The 17,450-nt window shown below is 45.1% G+C and overlaps 2 protein-coding genes across 4 annotated transcripts in view; both read left to right on the top strand.

Moving 5' to 3' along the window:
• Window positions 1-7,188, top strand: part of LOC141060136 (calpain-8-like) — a 64,933-nt gene extending 57,745 nt beyond the window's left edge. The window contains exons 16-20 of the mRNA XM_073556419.1: window positions 948-1,016; window positions 1,489-1,567; window positions 4,609-4,725; window positions 5,350-5,408; window positions 6,548-7,188. Of these exons, the coding sequence (XP_073412520.1) occupies window positions 948-1,016; window positions 1,489-1,567; window positions 4,609-4,725; window positions 5,350-5,408; window positions 6,548-6,571 (348 nt within the window). The 3' untranslated portion in view covers window positions 6,572-7,188. The remainder of the gene's footprint in view (window positions 1-947; window positions 1,017-1,488; window positions 1,568-4,608; window positions 4,726-5,349; window positions 5,409-6,547) is intronic.
• Window positions 7,189-16,135: 8,947 nt separating this feature from the next.
• The window catches only part of LOC141060134 (calpain-8-like), a 77,401-nt gene continuing 76,086 nt past the window's right edge, over window positions 16,136-17,450 (top strand). For 2 of the 3 annotated variants that reach the window (XM_073556418.1, XM_073556415.1), the window contains exon 1: window positions 16,146-16,280. Coding sequence is in view for 1 of the 3 variants with exons in the window: in XM_073556415.1 (XP_073412516.1) it covers window positions 16,179-16,280 (102 nt within the window). In the remaining 2 variants the exon portion in view is untranslated. Of the gene's footprint in view, window positions 16,281-17,450 lie in introns of all 3 variants that reach the window. The other variant, XM_073556417.1, reaches the window with a different exon arrangement.

The raw sequence follows: 17,450 nt of genomic DNA, 5'->3' as shown, positions 1-17,450 counted from the left end.
AATCCGCTAGTTTCCAACCTCTCTGATTTTCTGGGCTGAGCTTGTGTTTTGTTTTTTCCTCCCTCCTCGGTGACTCAATCATAACAGGATGCCAGCTTAGGGGACCACGGCCCCGGCTGGAAGAATACAGATCTGCTTCATTGAGCTTTGTGAAACCATGGAGATACGGTTGGGGTAGTCATGATTTGGACCCACCGGTTGCCTGAGCCCCATGGATACATTTGTGTGGGATAAGAATGGTACCCGCCGGGTGCCTGGCTCCAGGGAGATGTTAGGAGAAGCCAGGTTGTGGCCTTGTACCTCAGTGGCCTGTCATCTTCCTAAGCTTGTCCTTATCTCCTCTCTGTGTGCATCCCACAGGTGGGGTAGTCGGCTCTGGAAGCTCTGAAGTCACATCTGCTCTTATAACGATGAGTCAGCGAATGGGTAAGACTGTACTGTGCACAATCTTGGCTATTTTGATGGGACTGTTCTATATGCTATTTGCTTATATTGTGGTTCAATAAAGTATTGTCACACCTTTTGTTGTCTGAGTAGCATTATGCCCATGGTAAAAGGAGAGCTGGCGTTTGGTGGGATAATCAATGGTCCATGCGGTTTAGGCTGGTGGACTAGATCACCCACTGACCCCCCGTGTCTCCACAGTGTTCAATACCTTTTTCCCTGTGTCATCTCTCATTTACACATATTTTAATTTCCGAACATCTGTGGTTTGATTTTCTTTGCCTGTGTCGATTTATATGGGTCGTTACCGACATTCTGGTGAGAATTTAATGTCAATAGCACCTTTAGAAATATATTTACTTAGAAAATTGGTGACGTGTTCGATATTTATTTCACCCGCTATAAGTATTCATTCCCTTTCAATGTGACGGTATTATTTATTTATCTTCAATATAAAAATAAATTGCATTTATAAATTGTGTTCTTAACTAAAACTTGACCAGATGGATGGAACCGGAACTCTCAATCTTGTAGAATTCAAAACTCTGTGGATGAAGATACAGAAATACATGGTACGGCCAATTCCTCAACGTAAATTATGCTTTAGGTGCCATTGCCCCGATCCTGCAGCTACATGCGAACTACACATCTACATGGATGAGTCAACCAGTACTAGAACCATTGGGCAAACCTAGCATATACATGTATTACAGACAGGCATTTTTTTTAATGACTCTATGTTTATCCTTCAAGAGTTTTCAGATGTTATTGCCATGGGTTTCTTCAGCCAGATCCACCCTGATAAACTGATCCGGCGGGTTAACAAAATTATTAATTATTTAATCTATTAAAGGGGGTTGTCATAGTGTCACGCAGAGAAAACACCTTTAAGTCACTAAATAATGACCCATGATGTCTCATGCATTAGCCGGAACTCCTAAATATCCCGTAAATTAGACTTTAAACGGGTTGGGCTTATCAATATATGTCTGTGAGGTATTAAGGAAGGTGAAGCTCTTTAATTTAATTTTCTGTATCCAATAGGAAATTTTTGTAAAAGCTGATAATGATAAATCAGGAACAATGGATGCCCATGAAATGAGGACCGCATTACAGGATGCAGGTGATTTTTTTTTTTCTCTACTAAATATATATACGAGGGGCGCCTGAAAACTTCGAGGCGCACCCATGAAATCTTTTTTGCATGGTCTTGTTTTGCAATGCAATATGTTATTTAGTTAGTTGAATGGTCTCATGAGCAATCTGGATTTATTTTGATTTTTTTTGTTTCCGTTACAGCATTTTATAGTTGGGTCGCAAGGCTGAAATATGGAAATGGAGTAGTTGGCAAAGTTCACACATCGGCTGTTGCAATGGCTGCAATTCCACCTTCCACCAAGGTGCTTTTTCATCTGTGGGAATAGGTGATAGTCCGAGGGAGCCAAATCAGGGGAATAGGGTGGGTGCTGAAGCAGTTGGAAACCACAGGAGTGAATTGCAGCAGCCGATGTGTGAACTTTACCAACTTCTCCATTTCCATATTTCAGCCTTGCGACCCAACTATAAAATGCTGTAACGGAAACAAAAAAAACTAAATAAATCCAGATTGCTCATGAGACCATTCAACTAACTAAATAACATACTGCATTGCAAAACAAGACCATGCAAAAAAGATTTCATGGGTGGGCCTCGAAGTTTTCAGGCGCCCCTTGTACATACTAGCTGAAGAGCCCGGCGTTGCCCGGGCATAGTAACCAACTGTGGTTAGTTATAACAAATTATAATTATATTGCACATAAAAACATTTCACATCATATATTCAACACTACAGATTTGCAACACAAATTAACTAAATGATTACCCAAGTATTGATAGTATTTTATTTACAACTCATTCAAGAGCCTTTTGATAAACAACATGTTTGGTTTTTCCTTTCGGCGCAAAGATGAACAGATTTTTGGCAGTTCCAACTCTTGAACAGATCACGTAAAGTTCACCATGAGAAAAGCATGGAGATTGCAAATCAATCCCTACTACTTTCAAGGACTGTCCCTGAGCATTGTTAATGGACATTGCAAATAGCAGTTGAACTGGAAACTGGAGGCGTTTAAAATCAAAAAACAAATCAGATGGAATGAGTGGAATTCTTGGAATGAAAATGCCCACTCCTTTGGCACATCCTGTTTCTGAGCTGTGTATCTAACCCTATCCTGTGTGATAATGTCTGCTAAGCTGTGTACCTAATCCTCTCCTGTGTGATACTGACTGCTGAGCTGTGTATCTAATCCTATCCTGTGTTACTGACTGCTCAGCCATGTATCTAATCCTATCCTGTGTTACTGACTGCTCAGCCATGTATCTAATCCTATCCTCTGTGATACTGTCTGCTGAGCCGTTTATCTAATCCTATCCTGTGTGATAATGTCTGCTAAGCTGTGTACCTAATCCTCTCCTGTGTGATACTGACTGCTCAGCCGTGTATCTAATCCTATCCTGTGTGATACTGTCTGCTGAGCCGTGTATCTAATCCTATCCTGTGTGATACTGACTGTTGAGCCGTGTATCTAATCCTATTCTGTGTGATACTGTCTGCTGAGCCGTGTAGCTAATCCTATCCTGTGTGATACTGACTGTTGAGCCGTGTATCTAATCCTATTCTGTGTGATACTGTCTGCTGAGCCGTGTAGCTAATCCTATCCTGTGTGATACTGACTGTTGAGCCGTGTATCTAATCCTATTCTGTGTGATACTGTCTGCTGAGCCGTGTAGCTAATCCTATCCTGTGTGATACTGCCTGCTGAGCTGTGTATCTAATCCTATCCTGTGTGATACTGACTGTTGAGCCGTGTATCTAATCCTATCCTGTGTGATACTGACTGCTGAGCTGTGTATCTAATCCTGTCCTGTGTGATACTGACTGCTGAGCCGTGTATCTAATCCTATCCTGTGTGATACTGACTGCTGAGCTGTGTATCTAATCCTATCCTGTGTGATACTGGCTGCTGAGCCGTGTATCTAATCCTATCCTGTGTGATACTGACTGCTGAGCCGTGTGTCTAATCCTATCCTGTGTGATACTGGGCTCCCCCTGCAGTCTGTGTCAGAGGGTGGTCTGTTTTGGCACGGTAATAAATTGTGTTATTTCCAGCTTTACAGAAGGACAAGAACACCATAGAAATGATAAGAATAATCGGCCTCAGTTACCACAACTGTCTACAAAGAAAACTGTTGCTGATAGCGACCAATCACAGCTCATTTTTCAGCTTTTAAACACCTCTGGGACAGCGTGGCGAGTTTTGAGTGGCGACTTTTGTGTTTCGACTTTTATGTGGCGAGGTTGGTGGTATGTGTGGTGAAATGTGTGCTGAGGGTGGTAGATGTGGTGATGCACGTGGTAGTGTGTGGCGCATTTTGTGTGTGTGTTCATATCCCCGTGTGTGGTGAGTATCCCATGTCAGGGCCCCACCTTAGCAACTGTACGGTATATACTCTTTGACGCCATCACTCTCATTCCTTAAGTCCCCCTTGTTCACATCTGGCAGCTGTCAATTTCCATCCAACACTTTTCCTTTCACTTTTTCCCCATGATGTAGATAGGGGTAAAATTGTTTGGTGAATTGGAACGCGCGGGGTTAAAATTTCGCCTCACAACATAGCCTGTGACGCTCTCGGGGTCCAGACGTGTGACTGTGCCAAATTTTATGGCTGTAGCTGCGACGGTGCGGATGCCAATCCCGGACATACACACATATATACACACACACACACACATTCAGCTTTATATATTAGATTTTAATCTGACTTTATAAGACCAGTAGATGACCATTTACATAACCCTTGATGACACTGGTTAAATAAATGTGACCTGTTTGGGAGACACAGTGTGGAGCAAGTGACGATAGTAGATATAATGGTCCCAGTCCTTTGAATGGCCAGATGTGGTGCTACATTCCTTGTGTAGTGGCCGCTACATGTACCCATCACCATTTTTGCCCTTTAAGTAGAGAGAGACCTTATAGTATAAGTTCAGGTGTTGGGACTTCAGACATTGAAGTTAATCAATGTTTATAGGTAAAAGATAAAAAAAATGTAATTTTGGTTTTCCTATTACTAGATAGGTGTATATGACTCTCTATCTACAGTACCTTATGTTTATCTTCTCAGGTTTTAGCCTGAACAGTACTATCCAGCATAGCATTGCCCACCGCTACACCTCCAGTGACCTCACTATCAACTTTGACTCTTTCATATCATGCATGATACGTCTGGAAACCTTATTCAGTAAGTGTAATTCTACAGCTCATACTCAATAGACTCAATACTGGATATAAATCTTGGGAGCCGATAAGCACAGATTTTATTTAGACGGCGTCCATCCGGTAAGGTGCACCTTAAGTCATGTATGGCTTTAAAATGTTTGTCTGCCCCTTGCAAAATATGGCCGAATGTTGCAGTGCACTTCTCATATCAGGCTCTGCTCATGTGTTTAGGAACCTCCCCAGTCACTAGAAAAACAATCTAGTGTAAAACAGTAAAATGTGTCTGAGAGACTGCAGCATGTGATAGGGAAAAAAGATCAGAATTGATTTCTGATTTATTTAGTGTTGCGTACAACACCAGTATTGCAGCTAAAAGAGACTAAGTGGATGGGCATGGAAAGAGAGAACATGCATTTTTATTAAAAAAAATATAATTCTGTAAAAGAAAAGTGTAGCCAATATGGTTGAAAAAAAGGAAATCATGTGCTGCGTAATAAGATCGCACAGCTATATCAACCATAACAATTAAGTGCGGTGAGTCATAAATACAAAATGTTGCTGTGTTTCTAATGGGTTAAACTGGTGGATGATGTAAATAATTTCAAAATGCTCCCTTTTAATTTGTACATTTTATTATTCTTTGCAGAAATGTTTAGTTTGTTGGATAAGGAAAACCGTGGAAGAATTGAACTTTCCCTACCGGAGGTACATCGATGATTTGTTTTCCTATTAAGAAAAGTAATGCCCTGAAACCACTTTAATGGGCTTTCCAAAAATAACATTTAGCAAATGGCCAATGCATAATCCACCGCCCACGAGATTGCATACACATTGCTGAGACATTTATAGTTTATGGGACTGAGGGAGACTGCCAAACATATCACTAATCTGTTTCTGCCAGCTCCATAGCCTGAGGGACACATCTAATTAGAGCACTCATGTTTCTCTGCCAGCTCCATGGTCTTTCCATGGACCTGATATTGACTTCTAAGTTGAACGCTTGATTGTTTTTGCCAGCTCTATGAGACTGATGGAAACTGACAACCAGAGCACTTGTCTGTTTCTCCCAGGTCTATGGACTGAGGAGTTTGGTTGGAGCAGACAGGACTTAAGTCCCCAAATCTAGATATCAGTGGAGGTCTCCCTACTATGCTATTATTAGGAAACCTCTGTAAAAGGTTATTCACAACAAGACAAATGATAAGGGTACTGTCACACTTAGCGATGTACCAGCGATCCCGACCAGCGATATGACCCGGTCAGGATCGCTGGTACATCACTAACTGGTCGCTAGTGAGCTGCCACACAGGCAGATCTCACTAGCGACATCGTTGGGGACGGGGGTCGCTACTTACCTGTCACACCAGGCGATCCTGCGTCCTCTCGCCCGTCCTGGACGTTCTCGCGCGATCAGCGATAACCAGCGGGGGAGCGGGTCGTAGGTAAGTATCAGACACAGCGATATCGCTAGCAATATCGCTATAACGTCACTAGTTATAGCGATATTGCTAGCGATATCTCTTAGTGTGACATGCCCTTAACTTTAGAATTGCTAGAGATTTAACTGCTGGGACACCAACAAACACTGATATACCTATGGGAATGCTGGACATAGGCAAGTACAGTCTCATACATAATGAATGGAACTCCATTCTAATGGGGCATTTTGCAACCCTGTTTTCATTGCGATGGTGTTTCCAACAATTAGACCACCAGTGAGCTATCCTGTGCATAAGTGATCACTTTTCCGGTTGAGAATTCCTGTTCAGAATTTTTGTGTTGTTATATTACCGTAACTTTTCATTTTGTTGATTTGGATTTATTATTATTTTTTTATTTTACAGTGGCTGTCCGCTACGCTAGTCTAGAAGATGAAGGCACTGATGGCAATGACCCACCCTCATTATGTTTAATATTTTATAAATACAACAATATTTTATAGGGCTATTTTGGATAATGTAAGCTGTTGCACTGATGGTATTGCTGTGCTAACTACTAATTGGGTGACAAACTCTGAGGAACGGTTCAGATGATTCAATAATATCTGCATAGTCTGATAATGAGTATTTAGGGTGTACTAAAAAAATGTATAGTATTTAAAAAAAAGAATATCCAAAGAAGTAAATTATAAAATGTTGGATGTTTTCAATTACCACTAGGGGGAGCTCAGGAGAATATTGAAGACAGATCTGTATAAATCTGTCGTTCAAGTCAAGAATTGTGATTCAGATATAATAACAATAAAACTTTGACTCTGTATAAAGATATTTATGGAATAAGGTGTTTACAGTAGGAGGCCAGCTCATGTTGTAACACAAACAATGGAACGTTATATGCTGCCATATTTTTACCTGGTTGTACTGTATATAAATAGATTGTAAGCTCCGTGGAGTTAGAAACGCCTTTAAGAATTCTGTAACCAAAAAATATGCGCAATCACAAGCCCACATTCACCATTAAATAAATTGCGTCGATATCAAGCCAACTCGACTTGTGCAAATTATGTATCTCTTCAGTAATAATTAAACACGTTTCATCTACGTTCATTGTGTTCGGGGTGTGAATATGGTTTTGATAGTTCTGTAGAACCTGTCATTAGATAAATTGTCGGAATCATTTGCAGCATGAATCAGAGCGCGGCTGTGTGATTGCAGCTGTGTATGTTTTACACTGAAAGGCTATGGTGTTTGAAAAGCTGCCAGGGACAACTAACTAGTTCCTGGATGGCTGCTCCCCGCCCCTCTCCTGTTGATTGACAGCTCTCTCTCAAGTGTGTACATAAGTTGCCCGGAGCTACAGCATTTAAGATTAAAATATACCGTGCTGCCATTGTGTAGCCAGGATCCAATTCATTCTGCCTCTGGCAGATTCCCTTTAAGTTTTTTCATTTTTTAAAGTGTAACTGTTTGTTCACAATAATTTTCATTCTTAAAGAATATCGCCTCCTTCCAGGGCACCTTAATTTACGTTATATGTGTTTATTTTTTTGCTAATAATTTTTTATTAGCATTTTTTACAATTGGTTTTCATTAAAAAGTTTGCAGTTTGCCTTCTATAGTCTTTGTTTCACTCTCTGTGGCTGCAGAATCAGTTAAGTGAGAATTCACCAGTGAGTTCATACTGACAGGAGTTTTTATGGCTCTTATCTTCCTCCTTCTGAGCTCCTTTCAGCTGATAAATGACAACACGAATGTTGAGTTGAACTTTACAGCGATAAGCCAGGACAGAGGAGCTAAATAGAAGAGAGATAAGGGTTATAAATTCTCCCATCAGAACAAGCTCACTCATAGATTCTCAGTTAATTCATTCTGCAGCCAGCAAACGATAATGTAACACAGAGGATATAGAAGACTCTAGGGAGGTGGACCGGTCCACAGGTACCTGCATGCTGGGTCCAAAACTTGAGAGGCTGCATCCTCTGTCCACGGGAGGAAGGATTAGGGAGGCGGAGCTTCTCCAGAAGTCTGGAGGAAGCTTGAAGGAGACTGGGCTTCCTGGAGTGACAGGAGGGTGGGGAAAGCTGAAAAGAATGCGCAGCGTCCGCAGGATAAAAGGGAAAAGCACGTGAAGCTGCAGAGCCTGGCGCCGGCAGACTTGAGTTCAGAGGGCTGCACTGAGAGCAGCCGGGATAACGGTGAGTGACACGCCCTGCCTTCCCCCCAAGAGACTTCCGGGGCAGTGACAGGCAGTACTGCACCCGATGAGTGAGAAATAGGCAGAGACTGCTGTGCAGAGCCGTGTGAAGCCGAGCCAGAGAGTGCAGAGCCATGTGAAGCCGAGCCAGAGAGTGCAGAGCCGTGTGAAGCCAAGCCAGAGGGTGCAGAGGCGTGTAAAGCTGTGCCAGAGAGTGTGGAGCCATGCAGGGCCCTGCACACGGAGCAGTAACACGCGGACCAGCGTCCACCGTCACCTGCCGCCATCAGTGGGGACCAGGGAGAGCGGGACATCCAGTGTGTGACCAGTGCCTGCCAGAGAATCGGGTGCTGTGCCCAACGTGACTTGAGTACCGGACACATGCTGCACAAGAGAGACCGTATACCAGACTGACACTTGTGCCCTGTCTGGGTCAGTAGATAGTTATGGCACACAGAATGCATGTGTTGTCATCTTAATTGTCTGCTTTCAGATTGAATGTGGGGTCTTACAGCTGGAGAAATTGGGACAAATGCAAGCAATTGTCTCTCAAATGATTTCTGATTTATCTCCAGAAGTGTACATTTTATAGCAAAAATCGAGCTGTCTCATTGCATTACATCATGGGTTCTTTCCAAATTACTGATTATCCCAAATAGCAAATTGCTATTGATCTCACATGTTCTAAATAATCATTACGCAGATAATTATTGTTTCTGGTCTAGCCTAACCTGGTTTCGATGAGACTAGGTGGATACAGAAATGAGTCTTAGGCTCCAGTCCCCGGGAGGAGCTCAAGAGGAGAGGAGCCTGTGGCAAAGTGGGTGTTGTGAGGAAAGCTCAACCAGGGGACTGAGGAGAGAAGAAGTCAGGGGGGTGGTCCTGACACGAAGTACCGCAGTACAGACGAGGTCCCGAGGGAAAGCATACTGAATTTGACGACGACAGCTGACCAGTAAAATTACTGTTGGTGTAAAGGCCTAAGGCGGCCACAGTGACCAAACTGGCAGGAACGTCACTAAGCTGAGAAAGGGACGGTGTGTGGATCTACGTCCCAAGTGAAAGTACGGTGTGTGTGTACCGGGGCCAGGAAACGGAGGGCCGTGAAGGAATTGCGGTGTGATGTCAGAGCCGTCAGTCAGACGGCGGTAAATAAACTTGGACCTGTTGCACCCGAAAACTGCCTCCATCTTGTGTCTGTATGTTACTGCGCGGTATACAGAGGGACCACCCCCCCCGGTCCAGTCCACCGACCCTACACTTGGCGTAGTCAGCAGGATCACCGCCGCTAATACGATATCTTTTGCGGCAAGCCTACCTCTGAGAGATGAAGGAGGAACTGGACTGCTTTGTTTGGATCTTAAACACCTGTGGATTACAAATCACTAACCTGTGGATTATAAATTGGGAACGCTGTGGTGGAGCTGCGGTGCTGGCAGAGAATCCGGGGCGGTACCAGGTTCTGTGCAAGATGGCGGTGTTGCTCCAATGCAGGAGAGAGATCCAGGTGTTTGCCGTCGTTCCGGATGGACTGGGACCCCCTCCAACGGACCCCTGGGGGAAGCGATATGTACCAGGAGGCCGACGTTCTCACATACTGGACCCAGGCAGATGGGTGGAAAAGCCTGCCATCGCCCCACCCAGCAGAGGGAGTGGCACAGAGGAAAAGATTGCACCGACGGGATGCGACGCTGTGGTTGTCGAGGCATCAGGCGCCTGGAGTGGCGATGGCGTCGGGAGGTCGAGCTTCGCCAGAAGACCAATTCTTCAGAGTCACGGGCAAGCAGTTGGATCTCGGGTGGAGGAGCGGAGCCCTTGCGGACCCCGCGGGAGCGGCCGCCAAAGATACCATCAGAGAGTCTCCCCGCGGAGCCTCTGAGCCTGCAGGCTAACCCCGCCGGACGGTGGGGTAAAGAACGGAGGCTGCGGGAGCCACGGGAAGATATGACGGAGGTCGCGGCGCCGGGGAAGGTGAGAGTTCCCCCGGCTCCGCCAGCGGCTCCGCAAGCAGCCCCCACCACTCAGTCGCAGCATGCGGCCCCCTGTGTCCTTGAAAGCCTGGCCAAGGAGGCCCTTACTGTCTACGCTGAGCTGAGCAGGGCCTCCGCTCCCGGCCCTGAGCGACCCCCCTCGGTAGCGCTGGTGCAGAGCCTGCCTTCGGAAGGTGCTGCTGTGTTTCCCCTTTCAGAAGCAACTTCACCCCAGAAACCGGCAGCTACTCCGGCTCTGTCTGGAACTCCGGGTGCGGCCTACCCCGCGGCCGTGACTATACCGGCGCTGGAGTCAGCTGCGGCCTACTTACCGGGTCCTGTGGCCCACTCTTTGGTAAATATGGCTGTCCCTGCCCGCCGCCCGGCCCCAGCGGCTGCTGGGCCGCTGACATCAACGACCGCCTCTGCCCCGCTTTCACCCCCGGCAAAGTCCCGCCCACCGGACTCTAGGGCCTATACCGGACCCTCCGTTTGGGTCGCGGAGGTCATAAAGAAGAAAAAAGCCAGGGAGCAGGAAATGTGGAACCTGCTCCATACATAGGGAGAGGCTGGCATGGCAGCTACACGATCTCTGGGACGGCTTGTATACACAAATATATCAAAGGGATACGGGTTTATTCGAGATCTTGCTACCGGCCAGAAAGTTTATCTAAATGTGACCTCTATTCACCATGGCTGAGCTTTGCAAGAAGGGGACTTGGTGTCCTATTATAAGGAGTACTGCCCCCATGGCTACTAAGCGATAGCCGTGCTCGCCGAACCCGAAGATCATGAGCCCCCGTAGAAAGCACTTTAAGGACACTCCCTGCATCCTGGGAGCTCCACGGCTGTGGGGTCCCTTGATACCAGCCACCAGGAGATGGCGTGGACTGTCGGGAATTCGCTGCAACGTTTATGCAGAATATGGGGACAGTTTGTGCCCTGAGTGGCAGAGAATGTTGTTGTTTTTTCCTTGTTTTGCCTGACATCAAGGGGATGCTATAAAGAAAAAGAAAAGGAGTGTCAATGTCTAAGGAAGGGGGAGAGGAAACTTGTTATGTTTTTGTGATTTTTGTTGCATGCTGGTTAAAAAAAAACAAAAAAAACAGTAAATGAAAAAAAAAGGAAAAAAAAGGGGGTACTTGTGCTATTGTAGAGTTGTTTTGCTATATAATGTCCAAAAGCAAAATGTAACAGGTCCGGGTACGGGAAGGTCTGTGTGACCGAAGGAAGTGTGAGACCAAAGGGGTCTACGAGATGAGAGGGTCTGTGTGACCGAGACGCCGACCATGACTTGTTACCAAAGAGATGGAAGATGTGAGATGGGCAAAAGTCCCAAGTCAGGTCCCTAACATCACGGACATTCCCGAAGCAGGAAGCGGGCGCTGACAATGATCTGGTAGGCGTAAGGCCTCAATCATGGCGTGCCGGATAGTGGAAGGCGACAGAAGGGGAGAGTAGGGGAAGGTACACGCCGTAGAGAGAATCCGGGTGTACCTAGCCCAACTTGAAAGTTGTCATGTGGCATGCACGCTGGCGAGTGGTGGTAGGCTGCTCAGAGCATGGTGCTCCCGGTTTGGTTCGGCCCCCGCAGATGGTGGGTTTGGCCAACCACCGGTCCGAAAACAGAAAGTAGGGGAAGTTTCAGAACGACGCAGGCAGGGACGAAGATTATCGAGGATGACAATAGACAAAGAAGGGGGAGTGTAGGGAAGGTGACCTGACGGATGGACTTGTCAGCAAGTAGGAAGGAGGGTTTACACATTTTAGGCAGATAGCAGTTATGACAGTGGGGAAATAGCTAGGAAAGTGTAGGTGATGTGCAGTACCTGGGGTTGACCACAAGATGGCAGGGAGGAGTGTGAGTTCAGGACTTGACAGCAGCTTAGGGCTTTAGAAACCATTGGTCATGGGGGGCGGAGTTACAGGGAACCGGGAAAGTTATAAATTTGACAGGAGGGTTCCAGAAAGTTCCAGTCCCCGGGAGGAGCTCAAGAGGAGAGGAGCCTGTGGCAAAGTGGGTGTTTTGAGGAAAGCTCACCCAGGGGACTGAGGAGAGAAGAAGTCAGGGGGGTGGTCCTGACACGAAGTACCGCAGTACAGACGAGGTCCCGAGGGAAAGCATACCGAATTTGACGACGACAGCTGACCAGTAAAATTACTGTTGGTGTAAAGGCCTAAGGTGGCCACAGTGACCAAACTGGCAGGAACGTCACTAAGCTGAGAAAGGGACGGTGTGTGGATCTACGTCCCAAGTGAAAGTACGGTGTGTGTGTACCGGGGCCAGGAAACGGAGGGCCGTGAAGGAATTGCGGTGTGTTGTCAGAGCCGTCAGTCAGACGGCGGTAAATAAACTTGGGCCTGTTGCACCTGAAAACTGCCTCCATCTTGTGTCTGTACATTACTGCACGGTGTACAGAGGGACCACCCCCCCAGTCCGACCCACCGACCCTACACACCCTTAGAGGACCAAAAATATCTTAAAACTACATGATTCTAATATTCAGCAAGGCGTCCATATAAACTTATAGATTTGATTCTTGTATATATTCATATGCCATATATTCTCCCCTTAACAGTCCCCCTTTGAAGATATGCAAAATCAAAATCCTAATCTCGTCGAGCCTATCGATCTGTCCTCCCGGCCTACCTATCTCAACAATACTGGAACCTAACTAACTAATCTTCACGGTATACACGAGACAACCCATCTCTAGTAGATGGACAACATCCTAACGGACTTTGCACAAGAGGAAGTCAGATCCTAGTTTCTCCCTTGCAGGTGTTCTTCAGGCAGACATATTCCGGGGGATGTGGATATGGCATTCTTCTCATGGGTTCATTGGAGTATCTTTCATATAGGGGCTCTTCAAAGTCGGCATGCATGGTCATTACTGTAGTTTCCATGGTCGTCATCATCATTTTCTTAAGGGATGGAGCTATGCAGCATAAAATTAAAACAAATATGATCAAAGCACATAAAATAACTATTGTAAACTTAATAAGTCAATAATTGCCTTTATGGCATCCCCAGTGTATTTTATAAACCGTTGTTGGTTATAGTATTGGTAGTTTATCCACTTTGCATTCTTATTTACGGGGATGGTGGGTTTAAACATAACTGCTGTCTTGTTCTCGACTTTGAATTTGTCAGGTGCCCCCTGTGTGCCCTCATTGGTATCTATGCTTCTTGGCCAAAATGTACCTTTTTTGTCAACATTCTCCCTCCAGAGTTTAGTACTTGAACCTAGTACATATAGCCCTTGGTCGTTCATTGAGGGGTTCTCAATGGTGAGGTACAGAACTATGCATCCCTCCTTGGGGCAGTGGGTGGCTGGGAAGGGTAGGCCTGGAAGGGCTCTCTGGCCTTTAAAAGGGGCTTTGGACAGGGTCATGCGGCTTAATAGGCTTATTCCCCATTTGTCCCTGAATTGTAGGGCCTGGGCTGGTTGATGTCTCCAGTCACTTTCACCAGTGTGTCACCCAACACAGTTTGAACCTTCCCCTGTTTCAGCAGTAGTGACACAGATGAATTGTGTATGTACTTAACCAGATGTCAAACTGTGCCATGGGACCTGGACATTCTACTATGAGACAGTAGTCAAATTGATATGTTACTCTTGGGGTGGAGACATTATACCAGAATGTCAGTATACCCTTCTCATGAGTGACTACCACTTGGTGACTGACTACCCCTTGGGCTAGAAAAAGGATAAGTGCCAGACAGATGAAGAGTGGCAGCCGCCACTGGACTCTGGTACCGGCATTGCCTTGCAGTGGGAAGCGTGGACCCATGGACTGCTGTGATAGTTGACAGGACTTGGAACGGGCTGTCATCTCTAGGTTCAAGGGTACGTCTGTTGAACCTCTTGGTGATGAGGGCGCAGTCATCGGACAGGATCTGGTGGGCTCCTTCTAGGTCCTCAGGATCTGGGATGGATAAAAAAAAACTTGAAAAAGCATTTTAGTCACATGTTTTTAAAACTCAGTCTGCATATAGACAACTATAGTGATCAAAATATAATCCTGAGCTGTGAATATCTACATGTAGAATCTTATAGGGCTGAGTTTTGTTGGCCCTGCTAGTGTATGTGTATTTGTGCGTGTGTGTGACCCAAGGGAAAAACTAAACGCTTATGCTATGACTCCCCTGTTTCCTGTGTAGCATCAAGTATGTAGAGTTTTGTTCGAAGCCTTAAATTTGCCTTGTTCATCCTTAGGCGTATTTCATCCTGTGTAACTTCATCTCAGGTCCATTCTTCTTTTCTTCCTTGGATACTTGCTTCTGGAGTGTCAGAACATCTTTTTCCCGGGTTTTCCCTTTTCCTCTGTTTCTGGGTCCATATTAGAGTACAGATTAAATATTTCTGTGTCAGGTGGTATCACTGCTGCTTCTTTTGCTGTTACTTCAGCTAGTCTGTTGCCCACTGCTTCCTCTGAAGTTCCTCCAGTGTGTGTGCTTTTACTTTTACCACCGCAACTCTTCCTGGCATCAAAAAGGACTCCATTATTTCTTGTATGGCTTTGTAGTGTCTGACCGGTGTTCCGTTAGCCGTGATGATGTCTCTTTCCCTCCAGATTGGTCATAGCTTCATGTAGAGTGAACCTCTTGTATGCTTCTGTCTTGTATGCTTTGGATGTAGGCAGTGGTTCTGCTGGCAGCATGTATCTTCTGTAGCTACTGCTATACCAGTGTGCGAACGGCCTTCTTGGTCTGCATACCATAAGAGCGTCAGGTCAGGATCTTCCAGGTGTTCTCTTGCCTCTAGACAGCGAGACAATCGCGTTGAGCCATTTCAGAGTCGACTACCTCTTCCACTAATGTGTCAGACACGTGGTTTTCATCCTCCGTCTTCCTCCCCCCTTTTGGTAGAGGTAGGAGAGTAGCTGGATTATAGACAGCACATCTGGAGATGGTGACGTTGTCCGGAAGCAGAGTAGGGCATTGCAGACATTGGTGTCAGACAGGTGCTTTGGGCCAGGATCTTTAAATGGTGACCCATAAGGATGTCAGAAGCTTTGTCCAGCACAGATAGGTTGCAAACACGGCTCTCATGCAGGTTGGGACTTCACGAGCCACTGGGTCAAGTCTGGGAGAGTAGTAGCCAGGAGGGCGTTGTCTTCCTATATGAAGCTGTGTTAGGACTCCAGTTACATGGTCAGGCTTCTTCATGACAAACGGACAAAACAGTTCAGTATAGCCTGGCAGTCCTAGAGCTGTGGAGATGTGATTGCAATTTAGCATATAAAACCCATTGATGCCTTCTTTGGTTAACCTTAAAATAGTTATAAAAAGGTTGCATGTGTAAAAAAGCAGTATTGGCTTGGCTGTTTTCAACACTGTAAAAAAATGGCAGTGGAATGTATCCTATTCCAAAACTCCAGAACCGTAATCATGGCTCGGGTGAACATAGAGGGGTTATGTTGTGCCCCTTGAAACATCATAGTCTAAATAAATTGCTGGCACTCATATGTGAAAGCAAACAGATTGTGGCTTGCAGCATGTAGGGGTAAACTGAAGAAGGCATTGGCCAGGTCAATCACCGTAAATCATAGAAAAATAAATAAAATTGATAAAAAAACAGAGTGTGTAGGTTTGGCACCATAGATATGTCCAGTACTATAACTTCATTGACAGCAAACAAGTCATGTATCATGCAGTACTTGATATAAATAATTGCAGATTGTGAAATGGAGGGTGGATATTGCAGTTTCCTTGGTAGCAAAGCTCCTGGCTTCGGCCCCACCTTTACAAACTGGATTTTCAGCCTGCCATTATCTTTCGGGTATCATGCCCACAGCGATTCTGGGATCAATGCCATTAGTTCAACGCCCACATAACCTACAGGTTTATCCTGTAAAAAGAAAAAAAATGCATATTTCTGTAGCAGGTAGATCAATGTTCCTGATTACACTTCTGACTGCATCGGGACCTACCAGTCATTTGAGCGGAGTATCCTCAACCTCTATCTGGGTGAGAGATGTTGTTTCCCTCTTGTATTTTTGTGGACTGTAAGAATATACGTACTTTCATGGGTTGTGGAATCAGTATGCCAGTACCCTATTAAAATCTGGAGCTCGGTGTTGATGTGTGTCAAAACTTCTTCCAACTGGGGACTAATTTGCATTTCAAATATGAGATCCAGAAACTTTTTATTACATCGGTGGAAGAAACTATCCACAGGTTCTCCTTTTCCCTGCATGACATCCTGGAGAATGGGAGGTCTGACAAACTGATTACTAGAGTATCTGTCTCCTGGTATTTCCTGGAGTCTTTGCATGAAATAGATTGTGTACGAGAGTATAAGCTTTGAGGCTTAAAATATGATGATGATGATGATGATGATGGTGATGATGATGATGATGTCCACCATATAACGATGGATACTATAGATTATCCGTCTGAACTGTTGCTTCCTGTCTTTTCCTGTTCTGTTTAATCATGTACCTCCATGTCATATTCATCTTTTTCTTCATTATTCTTTTCATAAACTACATTAATTAATAAAACTATAACAGATGCTGGACAGGATGTAGCATAAGGCGTGCCGTCTATATAAATAGTTGGAAAGAAGGTAAGAAGGTAGGGCTACTCGGATTGGTCATCTGACAGTCACAACAAGTCTCAAGATACTCTGCATTCTGCGTTTGACAGCTGGCACATGTCCAGTCATCGCGAATGTATATAAGAAGTATAAATGAATGTAATGCAGATATTGCAACTGACACATCTTCCTGTGGAAATACTTGTTTTGCATAAAATTCAGTAATCTTGCTATATTCCTCTCCTCATCCCTTTTTTCCTAACCTCCTCTGCCATCATATAAAATGCTTCAGGGTCCTGTAAGACCTCATAGTACCTGAGACTAGAACGCTGCTTTCTACTCATTAACACTTTCTTCCATTCCTTCTTATCTAATCCTCATCCCTTCAAAATCGGAGGGTTTTTAACATACATTTTCTTTCCTTGCTTCACTATGGGTCATATCTGTCTTATAGATATCGAGTGACTACTCCCACCCATTCTATCATCTGAATTCTGAATACATCTGAGGGACATGTGTGTGCGTCTTGAGACAAATTCTCACGGGGTTATGAACAGTTGGACATGTGACTGTAAAAGATGTATGTACCGTATTTTTTG

The sequence above is a fragment of the Dendrobates tinctorius genome, unplaced genomic scaffold, assembly GCF_039654945.1.
Source record: "Dendrobates tinctorius isolate UK_male_01 unplaced genomic scaffold, ASM3965494v1 ptg000232l, whole genome shotgun sequence".
NCBI lineage: Eukaryota > Metazoa > Chordata > Amphibia > Anura > Dendrobatidae > Dendrobates > Dendrobates tinctorius.
The sequence above is the reverse complement of the archived record's forward strand: the minus strand, read 5'-3'. Positions and strand labels throughout refer to the sequence as shown.